The sequence below is a fragment of the Micropterus dolomieu genome, linkage group LG23, assembly GCF_021292245.1.
Source record: "Micropterus dolomieu isolate WLL.071019.BEF.003 ecotype Adirondacks linkage group LG23, ASM2129224v1, whole genome shotgun sequence".
Taxonomy (NCBI): domain Eukaryota; kingdom Metazoa; phylum Chordata; class Actinopteri; order Centrarchiformes; family Centrarchidae; genus Micropterus; species Micropterus dolomieu.
The window spans coordinates 25,417,127-25,438,240 of record NC_060172.1 but is presented as its reverse complement, the minus strand read 5'-3'; the positions used below and the strand labels follow the sequence as shown (position 1 = coordinate 25,438,240).

The window sequence follows — 21,114 nt, the reverse complement described above, 5'->3', positions numbered from 1 at the left end:
GGCGTGGAACAAGCAGTGAGCCTTATTAGGGTTTTTCTTTTTTCTCTTTTAGTTCTCTGATAAAATGGTTCCCTCTGCTGGTGAGCGTGTCTCACAGCACTGCAAATCTCAATAGTAATAATAAAAGAACCACAACTGAGATTTGTGCACGCTCTCCTTTTCTTTACAATTCAAATATGACCACTCATCACAAGTGACAGCTTTTGGCAATGACCAGAAATAGAAAGGATGTCTCCCAACACACGATAAGATCCTTGTTTGTTTGCTTTTTTATTGGAATGCTTTACCTCAATAATGTGACAATGAGCCACATCCAGTGCAAATACTGTTTCGCACCGAACAGACTCCCACAATCTGAACCCCTTCCAAACATCGTTTTCTCAAGCTTCAATGTCTTTTATACAACTGGGGTCACTTCCAGACACTCATTCATCCAAATTCCACAATCCATTACCAGCCATACTGTACACAACTGACCCCCATGAACACTTAAGGCACACACACATACACTAACACAGCACGCAAATAGGCAGAGCTTAAGACAGCAGTAACATTGGATAATTTGATACTCCACGTGAAACTCTCAGTCACAATTTGAAAAGAACTGAGCCATGACGAAACAGCCACAGTATAAGCTCACAGACGAATGGGATCTTTACATGACCGTTGACTGCTTTTCAGCATTTAGTGTGACAATCTTCAGTATAGCTGTGTTCAGTAGCTTAACCACGTGGCTACCTTTAATTCTTAAAAATTTTCAGCAACTATACCACCTAGAGATGTCAGGTCCCAGGGTGGCAGGGATGGATGAGAGTCAATTACAAATACAACATGAAGAGAAATATAGGTGAGAAACAGATTAAAAAGGTGCTTCTAACAGAAAATACTGTGTAAATATGTATTTAGGAGGGAGAAGGAGAGAGAGCCTGTGCTAGTCAAAGTTAAGAGTCTGTGACTGTTGAGATTTATTAGTGTGAGATACAGACACACAAAGAACCTGTCTCATGTCACTCTGTATTTTTACAAGGAGTAAGTCATGCTATGATTAGCATGTGAGGTGAAAGAAGGAGGAGTGGAGTTTTTCCTTTGTTGTAACAAAAAAAAAAAAAGAAAAAAAAAGAAATTGCGGTACACTGTTGCACTGCAAAACTGCAGAGAACACACAATCGAAAAGACACTGTAAAATCATGGCCTGAAATGATGTGCTGAAATATTTTTTTCTATTCTAATATGTGCTTCAATAGATAACCAAGGACAAAGACAAGACTTTAAAAAGGTGGCAGGGCTTAGTTTAGCATTCCAAAACATATGAAATGTGTAACCCACTTTTTAGTTTTTAGATGCTAAAATGAAACGTCACAGTGGATATACCTGGAGCCAAATGGTGTGTGTGATACAAGCTTTGCACGTAAGCAGCAGGGTCGGGGGAGTTTGGAAGACCTATGCAGATTATCAGACCAGTAGATTGAACAGCCTTACATCACTAATAAATACATAAAAATACATGATTTTTGCCCCGATATTCACTCATTTGATACAGAAGCGCTCTATGCCAAAGCTGCGGCTCGTCTTAAAAACACGCATGCAGGGAACACCAACATCAGCTTTGAGTTGAACATTTAGTTCAGTGATGGTTTTAGGTGACACACGGGTGTAGTAGTGAGGCACTGCATGTGTGGCCTGTGGACAGGTAGTTAACTCTCCAGATATACACTGATCTATTTTTATATTGATTACCAGTTTCAAAAGACATCTAAATAGTTACACACAGAGTTCAAAAGTGAACATCTAGCAGACTTAAGTGCTCCTTGTTTGGCTGAGTATAAGAAACAGTACACATGAAGAACTGGACTTTCTTTCAGTAAATTTGTGTAAATTATTTTATATGTAGTCACAGGATTATGCTTAAAGCAAAATTGTCTAAACGTGAGTCTTTTTTAAATACAGGTCACTACATTACAAAGTGTGCCTGTCAGTAGTAGCCCCTCTGTAGCTGTGGTTCCCAACTTGTGGAGCCTTAAAAAGAAGCAATGTCACACCGCAGAGTGATTTTTACTTCTCAGATTGTTTCATTTTGGGGGGCGGGGGGCTTTTAGCATTAAAAGCTTCAAGAGGTGAAAATCTTTAAATTACTAAATTGTTATTTTTTTGAGACACCTTGGGGGGCCCGGACCCCCAGGTTGGGTACCACTGCTCTGCAGCATACTGGACAGACTCATAACATTGTCCAATGTTGGATAGCTTACTGTGAGTATGTGGTGCACCCTCATGTGTTGACAGAGAAGGGCACACAAGCTAACCGTTTTGCAGACATCAAACAAAACATGGAGGAAGAAATTTTGTCAGATTGTGTTTTTCTGTTTTGTATCATATCGCCGTGGCACAGGTGACAAGAGGGATACACGCATTTTATCCAAACGCCAAGGTTAATCTGCATTTGTGTGCCACTCCAGTTCCACATGATCTCGGTATATCTGTCTATGATTCGGAGTTGTTTGACCTTGGTAAATCTTTTTGCAATAGAGATTACTACTGCAATCACAGTGTCTACGTCTGTAGTGAAGTCTCTCTCCCCCTTCAGCACGTCTCCGCACCCAACCCTCCGCTCATGAATGTGATCCCACACCCCTCGTGGGCCCACTCACACAGGGGTGCCTCTTCCCCCTATGAGTGAGCCCTTCCTCCTCCAGATACCAGGGACATGTCTCCCCCGTCTCTCACAACAGCAGGTGAGACATGCCTCTGGAAAAATGTGCTGCTCGGCCGTGGTGCTCAAACCAGTGATGCCCGTCTCTCCTCTGGCGTCTCCTCCAGTATCTGAAGCAGCAGGTCACTGAGGGGCTTCGCCATACTGCGGTAGCCTGTCGAAGTCAGGTGGAGGAAGTCAAACATGTCTTGTTGGATGATGGTTCCATCGGAGTGGACAAACTCCCCGCTCACATCCAGGAACTGAGCCTGGCCGACTCGCGGTAGCCAGGAGCGTAGGAACCCGTTAACCGACGCATTCTTCTCCCTCAGTGAGTTGGGACGCTCCCCTCGAGGCAACAAACCCTGAGGACAACAAAAATATTTGTGACTCATTTATAAAGGTCATTGTGTTCAGTTAAACCTTTTTTTTTTAGTTTTATTAAAACTCCCTTGATCTACATACACTTTTATTTTAATATATTTAGTACTATTTATATTTATTATTCTTTGTACTCTTATTCAAATTATTATACTATGGCATACTAGCCTTTTAGGACAGCCTCAAAAGTATACCGTCCTGAATTTCACTGCACATACTGAATAACCGTTTAAATAGCCGTTTATTATGTATACATGGTGATATTTATGACCCTGTTTCTTTCACCACATATTGACACTGAACAGCACGCCCACATCTGATAACTAACGACTTGTGAGGGCAACTAACATCATCTACAGTGGATAGAAAAAGTCTCCACACCCCTGTTAAAATACCAGGTTCTTATGATGTAAAATAATGAGACAAAGATAAATCCTGTCAGAACTTTTCCCACCTTTAATGTGACCTATAATATGAACAATTCAATTGAAAAACAAACTGAAATCTTTGAGGGAAATATGAAATATGAAAAATAACAACCTTACAATAACCTGGTTGCATAAGTGTGCACACCCTCTTATAACTGGGGATGTGGCTGTGTTCAGGATTAACCAATCACATTCAAACTCAGGTTAACTAGAAGTCATTACACACATGCCATCATTTCAAGTGACTGATTAATCACAAATAAAGTTCAGCTGTTCTAGTAGGATTTTCCTGATATTTTCTCAGTTGCATCTCAGAGCAAAAGCCATGGTCTGCAGAGAGCTTTCAAAGCATCAGAGAGATCTCATTGTTGAAAGTCAGGAGACGGGTACAAAAGAATTTCCAAAGCATTAGATATACCATGGAACACAGTGAAGACAGTCATCACCAAGTGGAGAAAATATGGCACAACTGTGACTTTACCAAGAACTGGACGTCCCTCCAAAATTGATGAAAAGACGAAAAGAAAACTGGTCAGGGAGGCTTCCAAGAGGCCTACAGCAACATTAAAGGAACTGCAGGAATTTCTGGCAAGTACTGGCTGTGCGGTACATGTGACAACTATCTCCTGTATTGTTCATATGAATGGGCTACGGGGTAGGGTGGCAAGACGGAAGCCTTATCTTACAAAGAAAAATATCCAAGCACGGTTAAAGTTTGCTAAAACAAGCATCAAGTCCCCCAAAAAGCATGTGGGAATAATTCCAAAAGGTATGTTCGGTGCAAAAACAACACTGCACATCACCCAAGGAACAGCATACCCACAGTGAAGCATGGTGGTGGCAGCATCATGCTTTGGGGATTAATGTTTTGAAATGGCCCAGACAGAGCCCAAACCTGAATCCAATTGAACATCTGTGGGGTGATCTGAAGAGGGCTGTGCACAGGCGATGTCCTCGCAATCTGACAGATTTGGAGTGCTTTTGCAAAGAAGAGTGGGCAAATATTGACATGTCAAGATGTGCCATGCTAATAGACTCCTACCCAAAAATAATGACTGCTGTAATAAAATCAAAAGGTGCTTCAACAAAGTATTAGTCTAAGGGTGTGTAAGGTTTATATTTTCATTTTCCCCCTCAAAGATTTCAATTTGTTTTTCAATTGAATTGTTCACATTATAGGTCACATTAAAGGTGGGAAAAGTTCTGACATGATTTATCTTTATCTCATTATTTTACATCATAAGAACCTGGTATTTTAACAGGACTGTGGACTTTTTCTAGCCACTGTAGTTTGCACTATTCTATTCTGCAATGTTCCTCACGTTAAATGGAGTGCGTTTCATCATCTCTTGAATAAGATAAAATGCTAAATATTCACTAAATGGAAACATGACTCTTTGTCACTGCAGAGAGAAAAGAAAAATCACACAATTAAAGCTAAATAACAAAATTTCTGCATCAACATCTGTTCAAAACAAACTAGGCGCAACAAAAGACAAGACAAACCGCTAACTACTTACCAGTACAACTATCTTTGCCTTAGGGAGACGGGAGGTGAGCAGCTGTGCAATAGCAAGAATTCCTCCTGCAACTTGCTCTGCTGTGTGTTCATAATTGTTGGTTCCTACCCACAACACCACCACCTGGATAAGACCACACACAGAGACACTTTGTTCACTTTCACTGAAGTAGCAGGCAGCTACTTTTCACCGCACTTACTTACCTCCAGCTCTTTCTGTAGCTCAGACAATCCCTGCTACCTGCATGTGCTAATCCATTCTTTCACCCATACTTTTTGTCTTTGATTGCCATCTTTATAATAAACAGCTGTTTCTTATGTAGGTTAACGTAATTTCCCGTTTCACATTTCACATGTGTTTTCTTGACAAAACGTGGTTTGGAGACTAGCGTTGGGTGACACAGCCGTTGTCAACTTGTGTAGTGTGTGACCCAATGTCAACAATCAGTCACGCAGTGTGAACGGCACAACGACTACAAGACGGCAAGTTGTGTAGTGTGAACAGCACGGCGATCGGCTGACGCTGAAAGTTGTGTAGTCTGCACGAGCCTTAAGCAGCATCCCGTTGATTGTTTTGACAGAATGGGTTCTTATGGATAGCCATCTGGCTAATGGGTGATCAATGCAAGCTCTCCGCAATGTGTATATCATTAGCACAACCAATAAGCACACAGGGTAATACAACAGACTGTTGCCGCTACAATGTTTTCCAAATGCACGCTGCAACACAACAGTGTGTGTACATGGTCTTTTGTGGATAACAGAAGTAAAATGTGTATGCAAGAGTTTCTTCTGCATCAGATATAAAGGTATGTATGAGAGGTAAATAAAATAATTTACACCTTCTTTTTCTGAAGATCTTAGCAAGCTCGTCTCACCTTGGGTCGGATGTTCTCTAGCTCTCCGTTCTGCAGCCTCCACAGCACATTACAGGTGGTGTCCCCTCCGATTCCAAAGTTGAGCGCATGAAGAGGAGAGAATAACTCCCTCCAGACCTGTGGACAGGCAATGACATGTGTATTTCATGAGATTTTTTTCAGCAAATTACAACAATATGCGTATCACTATTATGACATAAACCTATATATGGCACAGTACATTTACACTGTGTATTTAAAAATATTTGAAAATACAGAGATTCAGAAAAATAAGCTAAATTAAGATGCTACTGACATTTGAGCAGTCAAATGTCCTGTCCTGTCCGTCTTGTCTCACCTCAAACTGCTGCATTAGTTGTACCATAGAGTCCCCCACAAAAAGCACGTCTGGTTCAGCATCCTTACACTCCTGCACAAATCTTATATGCTGTAAAAAAACAAACAAAAAAAACAGTCTTGTCACAACAGAGCTTGTGATGTAGCTCATAACAAGGAGAGATAAATGACAAAAAAAATTACATTTCATTGGCTGAAAACAACACAATTTAGTCAGTTCCATATTAGGCTTTTCAGTCTGACTTAACATCTTTGTGTTAGGAGTTTTCTGAATCCTAGCTGTAGGATAATACTCGTTAGACTTCCAAGTCAGACAAAATACTGCAAGTTCTTCACAGACAAGACATGTCTGGTGCCCCATCTGATAAAGAGCCTGGAGTAAAGCAGGACTGTCTCAGTCCTATTATCTTTGGAGGATTAACCTTGGATGGATTGACCAGCAGGTGCCACTAAACAAGCTAGATAAAGTGGTGCTCTGGAAGAAAAATATGTCTTGGGAATGACTGCAATGCATTTTAACTAATATAATGATGACCATCAACATTTAACCCACATGTGTCACTAATATTATTGAGAATTTCAGTTGCACAAGGTCACAGTACAATCATTCAATGGTAGGAATCAAATGTTGTATTTAATGTGTTATTGGTGCCTTATAAGACTGGAGTGGCAATAACCAGTTAGATAGAGTAACAATGGGATGTAACCTGCTGTCAAGCTTTTGTTTACATTTTTTCAAATCCAGTATGTAATTAATCTCGTGAAAAATCATGGAAAACCCTTTAAGAGGTAATGTAAATCTTCCCGATGGTAAAATGCATTCAGCCTGCATACATAAGGATGAAGTATTTTTAAATAATACATGGGGATAAAAACTGAATGTTTCCTACACTAATAATAAATACCAACCAACCTGTGACATCCACCGTCCATCTCCTTGCATATCTCCTACTGGCTGAGCCACTGCAGCTGGGTTCAATTCATCACCACTCATCCTACAGGACACACCGCCGCTTATTCACACATCAATAAAACAATACATAGCTCCACAGAGACAAAAAAGTAAGAGTTCATGTTGTCTGAGGTTGGTGCTACAGTGTAAGGAGGAGGGCATCAGCACAAGCCAGCAGAAATCAATGCTGAGATGAAGCAGCTTAATATTTCAGCAGCAGACAGACTGGCCTAATACGGATGTAGACTACTTTCGCTGTCACGGCGGGTGATTATGGATCAGAGTAGATCGCAGTAAATCCGCTGGGTTACTGTTTATCTCACGTTAGCTTTTTAGCTAGCTAGCCAGCCAGCTAATGACTGGGGACTGCTAACGTTATGGCTGCATCTCTGACACTTAACGTTTGACACGCTCGTCGTTAATATGAACATTTCAACACATTACTTTGTTATTTATTTACAGGACACACTAGCGGTACCTGGCAGGGTGTTGGCCGTCACTTCTCGGCTCCCTCGGCTTCAGAGTAACGTTGCCTCCTTTGCCCCCACTTCACTTCACCGCTGTCGGGTAGTCGAAGCAGGTGATGCTCGCTAGCAACTCTTAGCTGTTAGCTGGCTGTAGCTAGACGAGACAACAAAAGGTGTGTCAAGAAGGCAAACTACTGAGACCCTTTCACGGGGAGAGCGCCGAGCAGGCACCATGAGCCGTAACACCACTGGAAGGCACTGCAGTGAGCCACAATGAGATATTTTCCTCCCAGAGAATTGTCTTTCAGGCAATTACAGTCTTACTGACTACATATTCCGGGACTCGCAGTCTTATAACGGCCATAAAGAACCGTGGCCAACCTACGAAGGAGAATTAGGGCCACATACTTCAACTTTATTCTCGAAATGCTAAATAAATTTTAAAATAAATCTTCATCCTCTTTTTCCACTTAATGTGGCCCTAATACTCCGTCGTACTAACCAGATATCATACACATTTGTGATTATAGAGTTTGGTGAGGCCGACAACACAACTTTCTTTTCTTTCCTGACAGGGCAACCACAGGGCAAGAAACACCCTTGAACCACTGGTCCCGCAATGAATCATGGGTGATATTTGCTGCCTAAAACTTCGGATTCCCAAACAACGAAATTCCTCTCAGTTATTTGAGATACTTTCAGTGGGTGTCAGACACCAGCTATGGAGGAAGACACTTCTAAGTGGGAGTATCTTTTTGTTTAGACAGCGCCATCACCGCCGACATCATTGCTGTGCTGTTAAATCACTTCCACTGGGGACCATCTCTCAATCTGATCGCAATGCATCATGGTTACGTTAGATCAAGGCTGCATTCCAGTACTGTAGGAAACAGGAAAAATAATTACAGGTCACATCTACTTTCCTTTATTTTGTGAAACTAACTCAACAGTCTCATCAATTGAGATTTTTTTTTAATTTATGGTAATGCTTATGCATCTGGTAACATCTTGGCTGCTGTAAGGAGCCTTCTAATGACAGAAATTAAGTGGAATAAGCACAATAACACATTTTTAATAACTTTTATTTAATTTTGATTCAGTAGTGTTGTATTTTTTTTTTATGCCTAGGATGCTTTTTCAGGGTTGCCTCTCTCATGCAGATGTGAATATTATAGTTATGCTGCAGGTGTCTCAGGCAGGTTTATGATTTATAGCGTGTAAAGTTTTCATAATCCATCTGCCAAGGGAGGATATATTATGTTGCAGGACATTTTTAGAAATAAAGTCGCTGAGGTTCTGAAAAACCTAAGCACAAACCAAACCACTGTGAGGCATATGAGGGGAAGGATATAATCTTTCAACATGATCATCTTCTGGAGATGGCAACAAAGTATTTTCTTCAGGCTTTGCTTTTTTACAGCATGTGAAAGATAATATTTAACCGTCCTCTTGAGTCTTTCTTTTGTGTAATCTCTATCCTGTAAAATACTGTTATTATATATTATAATATATATATATATATATATAGACCCTGTACGCAGGATAAGCGGTTGACGATGGATGGATGGATTAATATACATATATATATCAGACAGTTTTTCACTTATGCCTGCATAGAAAGATGTTGATTTAGAGGGCCAACTGTATATTTTTTTCTGCAGATGCAAATATTTTGTGTAAACATGGAGTTTGACACAGTTAGTAACAGACCAATTCAAAACCGTATTATTTGGCAAAAAATCAGGCAGTGACCAGTCGATCCTCTGAACTCTAATCACCTGTACAATCATTAATTAGAGACAAAAGGAGAGCACTGACCAACATAAAGGCGATAAAATATGCCATGGTTTAGTTGCTCTATTCTCAGACTCATGCTGATGTTGATTCACATGGATGTAAAATGGCAGATCTTACCATCTAGAGCTGGTATGCAATAAGTGCAAAACTTAAAATTTTTGGCTACAGACAAGGAACACAAGAAATGGTTGCATGGTGGCTTGAAGTTGAATCACTAAGTTGTTGGACTGTTTAGCCATATTTGTATTTTCTAAGATAATATATATTTAATATAATCACTCTTTATTTGCTTTTAGTGGATTGGCTCCAGCCCCCCGCGACCCTGTACGCAGGATAAGCGGTTGACAATGGATGGATGATGGATGGATGTTGTAAACTCAACAAGCTGCATTTGAAGCCAGGTGGGAGATGATTCATCTTTTTAAGTCTGACACGCTACCTGCTTGCAGAGGCCACTGTCTAAATGTCAGTCTGAGGAGGAGGTTAAGGAAATTGTTGAGGTGGAGACAACATCTTGAGGACCAAGAAAAATCACTGCTGGACCTGCTTTTAGAAAAGCCAGCAAAACAGAATCAGAGGTTCTATCAGTGTTTATGTCAGAGGAAGCATAACGTGTGAACTTCTCACAAAAGATAATGTATTCAGTGTGCAATACTTAGATAAGCCCAAAATGTTGTGGAACAAAGTGCTGTGGACTGAAAAAAGATCCCTCCACTCAAAGCTGCATTCTTCTTATTGTCAACTTCACTTGCATGTTTGATCTCCACTGTGCAGACGTATGTGCAGTTTCATCTCACACTCATCTGCTGAAGGAGTAAAGTTTCTCTTTGCTCACCTTGAATCTGAGTTTAAGTTTTAGTTTGTGACATCATAACTAGTTTGGAAGCAAGTGCTGGTTCAACATGCACTGTGCACACATGTTTTATGTTTAATGAGAGACTAGATGTAATTTAGAAATATTCTAACATGGTAGTTATTCATTATTGCAAGCAACATATTGTTATCTGTAACAAATCTAAACATATCTGGTGAAGATCTCTAAGTAAATATGTTGTTGTGAATCCAAAATATACAGAGACATGTCATATTCAAGGTTGTGATAACTGATTAAATGTCCAAAATACTGGACTGTACTCATGACCTTTTCCTTTTTAAATCTTGCTATTATAATATAAATGTTTCCTGCAGAAGGTATACTTGTCAAATTAACTAATTCAGAGCATCTTTTTTCTTCTTCAGAGGCATTCAGAAGAAAGTCAGTTATATGTTTTAGGGTTGGAACAGACAGTTTTAGCAAATAACTCATAATCTATTATGTAGCCTACTAAAAAAAAAACAGAACAGTAATTAAAATAACAGTAGATTCAGAAATTGATCAGCCTATAAGCCTTCTACTGTTACCATTCCTACAAAATACACACCTTCTAGGAATGCCCATAGCACTTCAACACAGGCTGTCAGACTTTGACTTGATGACTACCACTAGATGGCAGTCGTCAAAATTAACTTTAAAATTTAAATTTAATTCAAAATGTAACTTGACTGTCGGTTATCAACCAAAACCCGAGTACGGGTAAAGTGTGGAGTTTCAGGTTGTGCAGGTTATGTAAGAAGTCAGAGTAAGCGCCGCCCACTAGGTGTGTACGTAGGCTGACTCAAGTTTTCACAACTGAAGCCATACTCAAGCTATACGAAGCTTGATACTCTGGCAGTCTGTGGTCACATTGGCATCGATGATTCCATTCAATAAGATTACATGAAGGGACTTTTACAGAGGAAGTAACCCGGCAGAGCTGAGGCATTCAACTTTCCCTGCCAAAATGTTTTGTCCCACATATCGTATATGGCCTGTGCTTCTGCTGGGAGGGTTCGTGGTGACAGGTGAGTTTCAACAACTTCCGTCTTCCCTGACGCAGAAACTGTGTTACTACTACTACTGTGTTAAAGCGTGATTTCTGGACTGGTAGGCTTATTATGACCCACTGCAGGACATGAAGAAGCTTAACCAAGTCTGTATGGAACTTGTTTAGTTTCACTTGGCCTAAACCGCATTTAACATAAAGGCTACTCTTAATACTCAGCAGAATAACCTGCTGTAAAAATACCGTTGCACAGTATAATGTAGCCTAGTATTTGTACACATTCAGGATTACATACAGGTTGATATAAGCCTACTGTATAGGTAGTTTTGAGCCCATGGATTATTCTTTTTATATTGGATTGTTAAACTATTATATATGTCCATACATACATGCTATCTTTAACATTGTGCTACAACTCCTTGCAATTAAGTGAATTTTACTTGCGATATAACACATACATACAATACAACATCTCAATTAAATGTAACCTCTAATTTTGTCATCTAAAAGGATGGGGGGGGGGGTGCCTACTAAAAACACCACAAGCTGGTCTACCAATACAGTATTACCATTGAGTCTAATCAACACCTCTGACAAATCTGAACAGTATGAGCTTCACCAAGCTGGTATTTACTGCATGACTGTTGTTTATCCCGTTTAGTTCAGCTTTCCTGTGCTGATCAGTGTAATTTTGTGAGAGAACAGTGATTACAGTAGATGGTTCAATTCCTTGTGTTTCAAGTCAACAAATATATTAGTGCAATATAAGTGAAATGCACACCCTGTTTCAGACGCCTTTTTGAGAAAACTACTCTGCATTTTGATGAAAACTGTTTTCACTGTTAATGAAGGAACTAAATATGAAGGAGCAGTTTGGACAGGCAAGCTTGGAAATAACAGGTGGTGGAAAATGAGCACGCTGTGCTCTGCCTTTGCTGGAATTAGAAAGAGTACCTTTGGTGTCTTCCAGATGTACTGGGAAGTCAGAATTTTTGGGAAATTTCAACTGGAATACCCCCTTAAGTCGACCTAGCCTGACCTCAAAATCCAAGATGGCAGCTCTGAGCATCAACAGAGTGAAAGCTGTAAAATATTCTGTTTATCGCTTTTCTGTCTTTATTTGTCTCTTTAAGACATAACTGTCCAACTTCTATCTGTGGACATGTTGCATGTGCTAAATACAGCATAATGCGTTGTTATCAACTGGTATTGCTTAAATGGCTGGAAACAGTCATCTTTCTTTTCCAACTTAAATCTGTTGTTGTACTGGTTGAAAATGGTCAACTAGGGTATGACGTCATTCCAAGCTCCGACTTCTGACCTCCGAGGTAAATGGAACGTGCCACTAGCTGCAGACACGAAAGGGCGAACCTCTGCAAGAGCATCTCCGCAGTTGACTGGAAATCACCTGACCTCAGCAGCAGAACTTGGTCTTCTTCAGGGTGTTTTAGTGTGAACATCTGCATTGTGTGGAGTGTTTATGGGGTCTGGGCTTCATTGATCACTGTACAAAAATACAACAACTTTAGTCACTGATTTTAGTGAAACTGGATGATATTTTATGAAGAAAATATGTTCTGGATTTCCCTCTGATGTCCTCCAGCTCCAGAGCTTATTGTTGTGGTTTTGTGCAGTAATCAGTGAAGCCCGGCTACCTTCTCAACTTTTCCATTTTCTTTAACTAGTGAACTATGCACAATGGCAATGCAGATGTTCACACAAAAATGACATGAAGAAGACCAGCTTACGCTGCTGAGATCATGTGATTCCCTGTCAACTGTGGAGATGCTTGTTACGGAAGTCTGCCATTATGTCGGCATCCAGGTCCTTCTTGGAATTACAGATGAATCTATGAGATTGTAGACCACAGACTTTTTAACTTTAGGTCAAAGTCGGTCAGTCTACCATGAGTATCCCTGTAGATATCTGAATATAGAGTTACATATTAGGCTGAATGTCTGATAAGTAGTCTCATGACGCCACAGCGGATAGATAACATGGGGCAATCTTTGTAACACAAATCATTCATAGTGTTCCCAGGCTCTTTCCAGTAAAGGGAGATATTGTTGAACTGAAACTAAACTTCTCTTGCAACTAGCTCAGACTTGTTTTTATTTTTATTTTCAGTGTATCAGCAACATTCTCCTGCAAGGCCTTGGAAAGAGTTAGAAAGCTTTTCATTAATTCAGTTTCAAGTGGAGAGTGGGGGAAAAAGAGGGGGTTGTTAAAAACACATTTTAAAAATCTTCACAAAAATAGATAAATAATTTTAGTGTTAATTTTTAATTGGACATTTAGAACAGTCAGTGTCAGTCAAAGTCAAGTTTTGATAGGAACTAAATGTATTTTATAAATTTAATTTCTCGATCTGCTTATCTGTCTCATTTGTTCATCAGTTCCTTCCTGTTCACCACAATGCAAGTTCAATGTGGTTAATTCATTTTTATTGCTCAATCTGTGTTGGACAAACTGTCTTCCCGAAAGGAACATTCATTACAGTGTCTGCTGTACAGGAAACCACACTAATGAAAAGTCAAGAAAAATCATCATTTAAGTCAGCCTAAATCTATCAAGAAAAATATCATCTTCCCCCGACCCTGTACGCAGGATAAGCAGTTGACGATGGATGGATGGAAAATATCATCTGTTAAGGCTTCCTGCATTTATTTAACTGGAGGTATCGGATGTACATCTAAATAAATGCCATGCAGATGTAGCATTTGTTCTTTGTTGCCCAGTTTGGTCAAACACGCTTATACATTAAGACATCTTTTTGTTTCTATTGCTGGCGACACACTTTAAAAGTTAAGTTGGAAAGAAAATTACAAAAGCTTTCTCATTGTCTGACACCAGAAGTTGTTTGGGGTGATGCTCTTGTGTGCTGTTGACAACTCTTTTATTTATCCCCTATTTATTTTACAGTGTCAGTAAGTAGATATTTTTATTATTATTATTCAATTGGATATAATTTTACAGAATTGTGAAAATCCCTGTAGATTCTCCATAAAGAGACACTGGCCATGTCCTACTAAAAACTATTATCGTGTTCAGTTTAAATTTCTTCTACACACATACATTATATTTTATCCCTCCCCATCCACGATTACAGAACATTCTTGGACTCTTCTTGTCTGTGGTTTATTAGAAGGAATGCTTCAATCTGCAGGAAGAGTCTGCAGGTCTGCTCATCGCTGTGGCTGACAGTGTGATCCAGATTTAGCTCAACTATAACTTTACGAGACCCCTTGAAGGAGATACTGTAGTATACTTAATGGTTTCAAGTAAAACATGATGGACTTCATTTTCAATAATAAGATGTTATTAAACATTGTGGAATAACAAACATCCAAACCTGCTCTTTTCAGATAAAATGCTATTCCCTGTGTTTTTTATGTCAGCTGTAAAGCGTTGTCCATTTGATCCTCTATACTTGTACACATGCAATCATTACCCCATAATATGCGTAGCAGCTATTTGATTTGCACTGAAGGGAAGTCATGTATAAAAGTCTTACTTGAGGTCTACTTAATCTCAAGCAGTGGCTGTAGAATAGATCATGTACAACTCTTTGCATTGATGTTTATGTGTTAAATAAGCAGTGATAACTGCGTTTGGGGCAAACAGTTCTGCTCTTGTTTAATGAATTGCTCTTAAACTGAGGAATGAAATAGGATAAGTAGCCACCTGGGCAGTTTGAAATGTAACTTGTGATCTGTGAATGAGTCAGGTAGTGAAGGTGTACTGTACATGTATGTATAAGGTTAAGGTAATGTTGATGTTGAATGTTGTTAATGGTGCGTAATCTTTCTCACGAGCTAATTGCAGATAAATCGTTATAGGTGTTTATAACAGCCAATAAATGACAACAAGAGACGCAAGACGGACCCTTCAGTCATGTTATGAGTGTTGCTGTTGCATAGTTTGTCCACCAGAGGGCACTCTGCAACTCACAGCAATCAGCTGTACTTTTGTACAAAGTACTTTTAATAACAATAAAAAAATAATTAAACAGTATTATGTCATGTTATATTTTTTTCAGGCATCATAACTATACATAACAAATATTTCTGAAAAGGATGAGAAGAAAAGAATATCGACCAATAATTGGAATATCGAATTTTAAAATCCTCAAATATCAAAATTGATATCGGTCATAAAAATCCTAAATCGTTTGGGCTGTACTTTCTCATTTGGTTGTCTTTATTACAGGGGTGCGACATGTCAGTGGAATAGAAATTTACACTCCGACTGAGATGGAAGCAGTCAACGGGACAGATGTGAAACTGAAGTGCACCTTCAGCTCCACTGAAACAGTGTCGCTTAAGTCTGTCACAGTGTCCTGGATCTTCCGTCCTATAAATTCAGGATCGGATGAGTCGGTGTGTTGAAACTGTGTTTTTATGAAAATGCTTTGAATGTGTCTTTGTTGTATTTTAATATCATTATTATCAGAAACCACAGGAAAAAAAACATGCATTGACACATGTCAAATGCAGAAGAGAAGAGCCAGTGGCTGGTCTGTTTGCAGGCTGATGGTCACACATACGGTACATGAGTACAATATTTTAATGAGTGAGTTGCTCAGGAAACATTCTTAATAGTTTGGCTGCTAACGTTGCCACAGCAACTTCTATTTAGTAATTTTTGTATTATCAGAATTTTCTCATGCTTGCTGATTTGTTTGAAGTAAAGTCAGTGCAGTTTTGCTGGATCGTGTGTGTGTGTGTGTGTGTGTGTGTGTGTGTGTGTGTGTGTGTGTGTGTGTGTGTGTGTGTGTTTTTTCAGGTATTTTACTACCAGGAGACAACATACCCTCCCCAGCAAGGGCGTTTTAAAGGCCATGTGGTGTGGTCAGGAGATATTATGAGACGGGACGTCTCCATCACTCTGCAGGAGGTGTCTCCGACCTTTAATGGTACCTACATCTGCCAGGTGCGCAACCCTCCAGATGTTCACGGCAGTAATGGAGAGATTGTCCTCAGAGTCGTCAACAAAGGTTAGACTGGCAGCACTGCATGTTTGGAAGACTTGGAACTAACATCTAACTTTTGGGTAGATCTGTCACATTTCTTCAGCGAAAGAAAGTTCGAAAATGTTGAAAGCTTTTTTTTTTTTGCTTTTTAGTCATTACTATCAACTTTTGCAATATGTAATTAGAAAGTAGCACTCTATTGGTCCATGTAGACACAATTCTGCTCTAATACTAATGCCTTTCCACAGGGAGAAATAATTTTGGACATGCCACTTTTGTGTAATGTAAATAAAAGATGAGTAATAATCTTTTCCACAATGATGCTTCTTGTACATCGTCTTATCTTCTGGGAGACGCCTGTGTCATTTCTAATCAAGAAACAACTTGCTGGTTGAATAACAGTAACTTTAAGTCAGAATTTGCCAGGGGTATGAATAATTTTGGGCTTGACTGTAAGTGTTCAGTGTCTTTTTCAAGAGGACTTACTGAAGTGAAGGACACTGTTTAATTAGTGGGACACTGTTTTATTTTTATACACTAATGGTATCTCTATTTTGTTCTCTCAAATTCCCCAACAGGCAGCATTCAGTTTTATCACTGATTTTGGGTCTTGTTGCTTCTAGTTTCCCTCTCTGAGATCAGCATCCTGGCAGCAGCAGTTGGCAGCGCCTGTGGTGTGATCCTGATCCTCCTCTGTATCTTCATGGCAGTGAAGTTCTACAGGAGAAAGCACATGGATAACGATATTGAGCTGCACCCACAGGAACACAAGGGGAAGGACAAGAGCGTGTGGTGAGGGCCAGAGAGCCAGAGCTCCTCTGCTCCTCTTCTTCTTCGGACTAGTGTGGAGTTTGATTGGCTGTTTGGGTCCACTCTGCTGGAAAAGACAAATGAAAGTTGAGGGTGTGAAGGCATCTTTTTCTTCTTCCAACTTCCATGTTTGCTTCTCCAATCTGAACCTCTCAGATATTACTGTAGTTCATTTATTTCAGAATTAGAGAGATGCTGTGCCTCCTTTCCCATTTGTTGTAATGTCAAATCTTTAGGCAATTTTGTAGTTTTTTTTAACCGAAAGTAGCCAGTGATTGTAATTACTAACTTAATTTTTTTACAGTTTTTAAAATGTGGAGGAAAAGATGTAACTGTGGGGGGATTTGTGCTGTTCTTAACTTGATCATTAACCTCAATTCACTGCAGCAGTGCTGACTGCACCAATCAGGCTGTTTTGAATTTTCTCTATTGATTTGCTTTTTTATCATATAACTACAGAATGTAGTTTTAAATTTATTTTTGTCAAAATGTAAAATGTTTTAAATTATGTTTTATAGAATTATGCTTTGATTAAGTCATCACATGAAACGTACAATAGATTATATCACTAAAGAGTGCTTAATACAGGACAGTGTTGTGGTGAATTGAGTCACATTCTGTCTATTGCCTGCTACTGAGGGTTTAACTTTTAAAGTTGTAGAAGATAAGAGCAGATAAACCTTTTCTGAGCAAAACCTTCCCTCTTCTCAGTGAACAGCAGTTGCAATAACAACTGCTGTTCACAGTATGTGCCACTTAAAATTATTAGTGCATACAGGTGATGAATTTCACAAATCCAGAGATCTTAAACCTGCTGACCCATGAACTGATTTTGATGGAAAGCAGCACATACACTCTCTGCGGTATGCTGGCTGGGATTGTTTCAAGCTGAGGATTCTGGGTATTGTAAATTTTAAAGTGTCTATCTCACTGTCTCAATGTTAATTTGGCAATGGACACTTGCTAAGGTAAACCTGTGTGTGTGTGTGTGTGTGTGTGTGTGTGTGTGTTTAAGCATTCATGTATGTTTGATTGGATTTGTTATGTGGGGGTTGTGTCAATACACCCGAAGAGGCAGAATGTTGTGACAAAGAGGTGATAGTTTAGATGATGAAGAGTCTGAACCCAGCATAGATGATGGGGGAAAAAGGAAGGCGCTGAAGGTGAAGGTGACGTCAGCGATTTTGATAGGGATGAATAAATAGAAACACTAACATCAGCATTTTTGCAATTCATTAACATGATTTTACGGTTCAGATGACATGTTATTTATTGTACTGTTCAGAGTTCAGTGCATAATGGCCACTAAATTCCACAAATACATTACAGTAACTGTTAAACAAGTACATTATTTGCATTGCACTCTTACAACAGTGTCATACTTGTGATGGTAAGTCTGAAAAAAACCTGCACAGCAGATCCAGTAGTATCGTCTCTTTTTATTAAACACATTTTTCCTTGTCAAAACCTGGCGCCCACATTTCCAATTCTGGTGTGTTATTCTAGTGGGTGTTAATGAGCAAGTAACAGGAATAACCTCACTTCGTTGTAACTTCACCCGCCCACATTTTTTCCATTTTCAAACTTCAGCCTCAACCGACTCCAAAGAGACATCACTTGAGGCAATTCATCACTTCACGCGGATCCCTCTGAAGTCACAAAAACTTTATTCACACATGCAATAGTACTCCCCAACACCTGTAAACAGACTCTGTTGTGTAAATCGGTGGACTTCCCTTTAAATTCTGCGTCTTATGGATGAGGACTGATTGATATGGGTCTTGTGTGTTGTACTGTAAATGGCTGCTTTGTGCTGGAAATCTATTGCCTTAGATCAGTGTTGTAAAAATGCATTCATTCTCATGTTGACTAAAGCAACTATAGATTTTTAAAGAGAAGAGCCAGTTTAATTTGTCTCATTGTTACAAACACCCCATACCAGTGCAGACGGTGTTTGTCCAATATTGCCAGATTAAATGTTTCTCCTTTTCTGTTTCAAAAAGCATCAGTTTAGAGACAAATAATATGTTTAAGTAACAAACAGCCTTTAACTGTGTCATAATGTGTCTTTGTAGAGGGGGTTGAATGCTGCTGGAAATGAAACAGGAGAATGGGTGCTGTCATTTTATTTTTGCTGCCAGAAAGTCCACTGTGAGATTTATAAGTGATAATCAAAGCAATGTGTTTTGAGTCCTGAAATGTTGTCATATGTATCTCTATTTAGCAAACCTGGAATAAAGAACTGTTTTTTAAAATTAAAGTAGCATGAAGTGTATTTTGACGGATTTAAGACGTTCGGTATGTGGGAACAGATCCACTCCTGAGGTGAATATTAGGTGGGTGAGTGTGAAAAACAAACCATCAGCCACTCCTGTATGTGTCATACATGACAATCAGTTACATCTCACTTTCCTGGCCTTAAAACAGCTGAGTAAAGCTCACCATTTATTCAATCTTTTATCAATCTGACAATGCAAAGAATCGCTATCTCAATAAGTCAGTTTGTCTGTAAGTGAAAGATTTCTTTTCTGCTGCTTTTATGTCAGCCCTCTTTAAAAAAAAGATAAACAAACTCAAGTCTATGGTTAACATAGAACAGTTAATGAAGTAGGGTGCTGAGGAACTCAAACCATGGACATGTGGAAACCTGTTTAGGACTACACAGCCATCTCAACAAAGACTCTTGGCTCAGTTTACATTGCACATTGTACTTGTAATGAATGCATGCCCTGTTAAACTTGTTATTTCTTTGTATGAATAGGCTAAGTGCGGCTAACAGATACATGTCCAAGGAATTTGACATAAGATCAGTTTAAGATTTTGTTGTTTCAGTAGTTTGTTTTTTTACAGTTGCCTGCTGCAGCTGAAAACACATACGCTACTGTGTGAGAGTGAACCACAACAGTAAAGTCGACCACAGACAGCTAGACATCTTTCCTGCCCCATTAATCATCTCACAGCCCTGTAGCCCTGTGACCTCTGTACTCTGTGACTTTGTCACAAGGGTTTCTTAGTGCAAACCTTATGGGGGAAATACAATTGTAATTTTTTTTGTTATCCGGCAACTGCTTATATCTTCCATGGTAGTTTGTGATTGCAATGTTGTTTACTATCAGCCTGGGATTTACATTTAAATACAGTATTTCTACAAACATTGCCCAGCTTTTCAGAAACAGACATGGTCCCGCTTGTCTCTGCTGTACAAGATGTATGATACATCCAAGCCTATTGGAAGCGCCACCATCTGTGGTCAGCGGCTGCCCTACACTGTTCTTCAGCGATATCTAAATAGATTGTAATAAGTGGAGTGTAAGGAGTACAGAGGTTGCATATGGGGCTAACAACCCCCTGGATGTATCTTGTAACCCTTTGCATTGGGCCCAACCCCTAGTTTTGAAACCACTGAACTAAAGAAACTACCTTACTGTATATAAAGTACAGTAGTTTCTGTAAAATGCTATTTTGGTATTGATGCATCTGTATATAAATTTATCAATGGCATGTATACAATATATAAGTCACATAAACCATTTTTCCTGGAAAGAGTAAGTTTACATTTTGCTCATAATTAATACATAAATAATGTCTGCTCTTCTAGGGTTTTTAATGCAGGATTTTTACCTTTTGATTTTATCAGTGTTGTACTGGTAGCTTTACTTCTTCCACCTCTGAATTTCTGTTTTCATTGTGTGAATACTTTTATTGCTCTCAGTCACTAATGTACGCTAAGAGCTGAGACGTGTGTCCTTGTCTCTTTCCTTTGGAGCAGCACACATTTTGCTGCAGCAAGAGCAATGGACACCTATGTGGCTTTAAAAGCTGAGGGTGCACCTAAATGGCATCTATGAATAATAATGTGAGACACATAAAAATGAATATCTGTACAGTACATACCATGTTATGTTTGTGTGAGTATGTGCAGTTAGAGTTGTCCTGCACGGGTCTGCAGCAGCACCCTGTCTTTCTGCAGCAAAATGCTGTTGTTTTTTTTCTTATTGCAGTTCTGGAAGAGTTCCCATCGCTGCT

The 21,114-nt window shown here is 39.3% G+C and overlaps 2 protein-coding genes across 2 annotated transcripts; one reads left to right on the top strand and one right to left on the bottom strand.

The window, feature by feature from the left end:
• Window positions 1-251: 251 nt before the first annotated feature.
• pafah1b2 (platelet-activating factor acetylhydrolase 1b, catalytic subunit 2) lies at window positions 252-8,350 on the bottom strand. Its single transcript, XM_046038937.1, has 6 exons — window positions 7,659-8,350; window positions 7,142-7,223; window positions 6,230-6,319; window positions 5,893-6,009; window positions 5,016-5,138; window positions 252-3,051 (listed from the first exon to the last, which is right to left on the bottom strand). The coding sequence occupies exons 2-6, from the start codon at window positions 7,220-7,222 to the stop codon at window positions 2,773-2,775; spliced, it is 690 nt and encodes a 229-aa protein (XP_045894893.1). The 5' UTR covers window position 7,223; window positions 7,659-8,350; the 3' UTR covers window positions 252-2,772.
• Window positions 8,351-11,106: 2,756 nt separating this feature from the next.
• mpzl2b (myelin protein zero-like 2b) lies at window positions 11,107-19,348 on the top strand. The gene is made up of 4 exons (XM_046038938.1): window positions 11,107-11,325; window positions 15,516-15,685; window positions 16,092-16,302; window positions 16,902-19,348. Exons 1-4 carry the CDS (start codon window positions 11,265-11,267, stop codon window positions 17,072-17,074), a joined length of 615 nt encoding a protein of 204 aa, XP_045894894.1. The 5' UTR covers window positions 11,107-11,264; the 3' UTR covers window positions 17,075-19,348.
• Window positions 19,349-21,114: the final 1,766 nt, after the last annotated feature.

Excerpts from the sequence above, each read along its gene's own strand:
- pafah1b2 (XM_046038937.1), bottom strand. The coding sequence starts at position 7,222 with ATGAGTGGTGATGAATTGAACCCAGCTGCAGTGGCTCAGCCAGTAGGA. Across the intron at positions 6,320-7,141 it reads ATGGACGGTGGATGTCACAG|CATATAAGATTTGTGCAGGA; the intron begins GTTGGTTGGTAT and ends GTTTTTTTACAG. Across the intron at positions 6,010-6,229 it reads AACTAATGCAGCAGTTTGAG|GTCTGGAGGGAGTTATTCTC; the intron begins GTGAGACAAGAC and ends GCCTGTCCACAG.
- mpzl2b (XM_046038938.1), top strand. The coding sequence starts at position 11,265 with ATGTTTTGTCCCACATATCGTATATGGCCTGTGCTTCTGCTGGGAGGG. Across the intron at positions 15,686-16,091 it reads ATTCAGGATCGGATGAGTCG|GTATTTTACTACCAGGAGAC; the intron begins GTGTGTTGAAAC and ends GTGTTTTTTCAG. Across the intron at positions 16,303-16,901 it reads CCTCAGAGTCGTCAACAAAG|TTTCCCTCTCTGAGATCAGC; the intron begins GTTAGACTGGCA and ends TGTTGCTTCTAG.